At 24.6% G+C, this 4089-nt stretch overlaps 1 protein-coding gene across 1 annotated transcript; it reads left to right on the forward strand.

Annotated features, from left to right (window-relative positions):
* Positions 1-1690: 1690 nt before the first annotated feature.
* LOAG_11117 (hypothetical protein) lies at positions 1691-2282 on the forward strand (the record flags this gene model as incomplete). The annotated part of the gene is made up of 2 exons (XM_003146640.1): positions 1691-1873; positions 2058-2282. 2 exons carry the CDS (start codon positions 1691-1693, stop codon positions 2280-2282), a joined length of 408 nt encoding a protein of 135 aa, XP_003146688.1.
* Positions 2283-4089: the final 1807 nt, after the last annotated feature.

Consider the following 4089-nt stretch of genomic DNA (forward strand, 5'->3'; position numbering starts at 1 on the left):
ATTCAGTTTTATGATTTAATAAAGATAGACGAAAAGGCGGTTGAGAACTGAAGCAAATACAATGACATATATTAATGATATACCAAGTAAGAAAATTTTCAGATTATAAATGGAATTTGCAGGGATTGAACTGATTCAATTCGTATGTGATGATCTGACAAACTGAACTAATTCAGTTTATTTATACTGATCTAAAGGGTTGAACTGATTCAATTCATATATGTTGATCTAACAAACTGAATTGATTCAATTCTTATATCCTGAGTAATCAATATTTTCTGTAAAAATATAAAACAATTATTATTAGGATAAAAAGTTCAGCAAATTTTCCTTTTAACTATTTCAGCTTATGCTAATAGTTATAAAATATGTTTGTAATAAAAGCAATATTAATTTACTTACCGTGAGGTAAAATTTAAAATTATGATACTTTTGAAATAACAAAGTTTTAATTTATATTTTTTATTAATTTATATTTTTTTATATTTTATATTTTTTATATTTATATTTTATTTTATATTTTATTTTCAATTTGTATTTTTTTACCGTTTTTTAAAAATGGAATTTTCATAAATTTTTACTTTTAAACAAAAAATGAACAATTTAGAGATTCCAATCTTTTATTTTTAAATAAAAATATTTGGTAAATGTATTTGTAATGACTCTCTCTTCTTTAACCTTTTTTATAAAGAGGAAAATTTAATTTCCAAAGAAAGAAAATTTATGGGAAGTGCGAATATCGTTTGCCAATACAAATCTTCAAAAAAAAAAAAAAGAAAAGAAAAACCTGAAATTATATTACAATTCAAGATTACGGAAGTTTTGGAAACTCAAAAATCAATTTCTGTTTATTTGAGATGATAAAAAGAGCTACCAATATGCTTAAGCAAGATCCTTTTTTAAAATTTTCTCGTTATTTTAATTTCAAGATCTGCAAAAGTTATTGTTAATTCAATGAATAAATAAAAAAAAAAAAAATCTCCAGAACCCTTCTATGGAATCGAGTTACATAACAATTCATGAATTATTTATTAATATTTAACAAAGTTTGATTTATGTTTTCCTTGGCTGATACATCACACGCTTCTTGGTGATATCAAATACTTGAATACTCGTTAGTAATTGTTTGTTAAACAATTCCATACTTCAGATTCTATCTTATTCATCTGATTCAAATGGAAATTCTCACGTAGGAAGTAATCGATGTGATATTTATACTTCAACAGTTTAAGATGACCTACCGTTGTAATTTATCTTCAGATGGATTAGAAAATTCATGCGAAGCTAATTATAGTTGATGATTTCAAGAGCTCTTCTGGTCAAAAAATGAGGTCATAATATGTTGTATCTGTTTGGTTGAAAGTCAGTTTAACTTCTTTCTTCTGAATATGTTGGACAGATAACCATTACTTCGTTTTTCCTCTTTACTACCATTTCAATCAAATGTTTAGGATGATATCTATCATAAAAAAAAAAAAAAAAAATCAAATCTTATCTTTTTTTGAATTAATTGAGGGCGGAGCACTGACCATCAAAGTACTTGAAAGAAGGAGGGATTTCAAGTTCGGAAATAGATATAAACTAAATAAGATTTTGTGTTAACTTACACTTATTTTTGGACTAACAGAACTTATTCATAGTGTTATATTCGTGTTGATCGTTAAAATTTAACAGGATAGCAGTGAAGGAAATGGAAGAAGTTATATCAAATGGTAATATGACACCCGATGCATCGATGTGTAAATGTCCCGAACCGCCATTACATCAAGAAACTTTCACGTCAACACCATATTGTTCCCGTATTTGTACATGTGATGGACGGAAAGAGCGTAACAAAATACATCAGAAAATTAAGAATTGGATAATTGAACGTGTTAGTCAATTTATAAAAGTATAATGAGAAAATTTTGCATAAAGCAAAAGTTTTCGGATCGTTGTTTAATTAACTATCTTGCTGTCTAATTAACCATTTTGCTGTTTAATTAATTATATTGTCTTTTAATTAATTCGTTGTTTGACTTTAAATATTTGCAATGTTTTCTTTCTAAATTTTGCAGGAATCGCTGAAAGATCAACGTTTACTGAAAGAAACGGCAAAAAAAGATTCTGGATTTTATTCGTCGGATGATTCGGACAAAGAAAATCGTCATCCTGGAATTTATTCATCGGATGATTCGGATAAAGAAAATTGTCCTGGAATTTATTTACCGAATGATTCGGATAAAGAAAATCATCCTGTAATTTATTCATCGGATGATTCGGACAAGGAAAATCGTCCGTAAAATGAATTTTGCAAACTGAATTGTTGATGTTATGCAACATAGCTGCAACATTATTATTTTTTCATAATTTATTTATATTTTGTAAATTTTAAAATTATTAAGAGATTGCTCGTTTGATATGCAAATAAAATGCGACCATTTCCTCCTAATCATTATAATAATTTTATTTATTTAATCTTAAACTAATTTGTAATTATTATAACTTTATTAATTGAATTCCATTTCATTAAAGAATAATGTTGAAAAAAAAACTTTCAACAAGAGATAATTGGCGACTTTTTTTTTTCATCCTCAGGATGTTTTTTTTTTTCTTTTTCTTATAATTTAATGGCTCTAATCTTTTAAATTGTGAAAAAATTCTTTTTATTTCATATATGATATATATTCTTATCAGTAAATCGTTTCCGACTACATTCTTTCCACATTCGATTATGAAATCAGAAATGAGAACAGAATTATGTCAATTATTATTTTAACAACACAACCATTTGCTCAAATTAGCGATCAGTTTGAAAAAATATTGGCAAAGAATAGTTATTGAAATGATATAAAATTTGCCATAATTTATTTATAACTATTATTTAAACTGAAAATTGGATTTTAAATCATGCAAAATTAAAAACTTAAAATATTAATTAAAAAAAAGGCAAAATTTTTATTAGAAATAGAAGACGGTAAAGATTAAAAGACAAAATTGATTTTTGAATAATTTATGCAAATTTCGCGAAAATTATAATTGATTAGAAGGTTAAAATTTATCGAAAATTATAGCAACAATAAATTTTCCATCAATTATTACAGTAAGATGCGGAAAAAAAAATTCACACATAATACTTAAATCAAGCAGGATATAGGTTAAAAATAATTTTAAAAACATTTAAAGTTTAAAAGCTGCTAAAATCATTTTAATAATTTGCATTTTTTTCATCTCTTTAGTTTCAAATTCGTTTAAAAATGATATTCCTTGGAATTCTTAGTTTTTTTTTCTTTTTTGCTTTGAATTTGCATTCTTCAATCATTTCTTTTCTTCATTTTTGCATTATAAAAAATAAAACGAAAAAAAACAATATATCTCGGTAAATTCATTACAAATACATTTATCTTTTTCATTAATCTGTTAAAATTTGTTTCAAAAATTTCTTTCAAACAAAGAAATCGATTTTTCAACATAAATGGAATATTTTCAACAATTTAGCGCATTATAAATATATTTTGTATTCATTGAAAATATTTTGTACATAAAAATTTTACAAAACTATATTGAAAATAATCAGTTTTCAGGAAAAGATTATTATTTTCTTTCAATGAAAAAAGAAAATATTTCAAATATTTTCATTTAAATAAAAGTTATATTAATCATTTTCCGTTATTCTTCAACAAATTTTGTTTTGCCTAAAGCTATCTTTTTTTAACCCAAATTAATTTCCTTCAATAATTTAGTACAACAACTTCAATAAGTATTAATACATTTGTTTGAATAAAAAAAGAAACCATTAGTCGATTACTTCTTTTCACAATTAAATTTTGTTATTCATTTTACTCGTCACCTTTTTGTTTTTGTTATTCAATTTTCATAAATAGCAACAATGATCGTTTCAGGATAAAAAATATTTTCCTTTTTGGCGTATCAAAAACGCTTACTATTAATGTTCAGCTAACTTTTCCCCTTTATTGTTGGTCGAAAGCTAAAAGTTGATTCATAGTATATTCAAATTATTCCTAATAGGTTACTTTCATTGTCATTTGCNCAAAATGTATACCTTTAGATAAAACCGTATTGGATCTCATCATACNGTCTAATGAAATA

This window comes from Loa loa, assembly GCF_000183805.2.
Source record: "Loa loa unplaced genomic scaffold supercont3.246, whole genome shotgun sequence".
NCBI classification, from domain to species: domain Eukaryota; kingdom Metazoa; phylum Nematoda; class Chromadorea; order Rhabditida; family Onchocercidae; genus Loa; species Loa loa.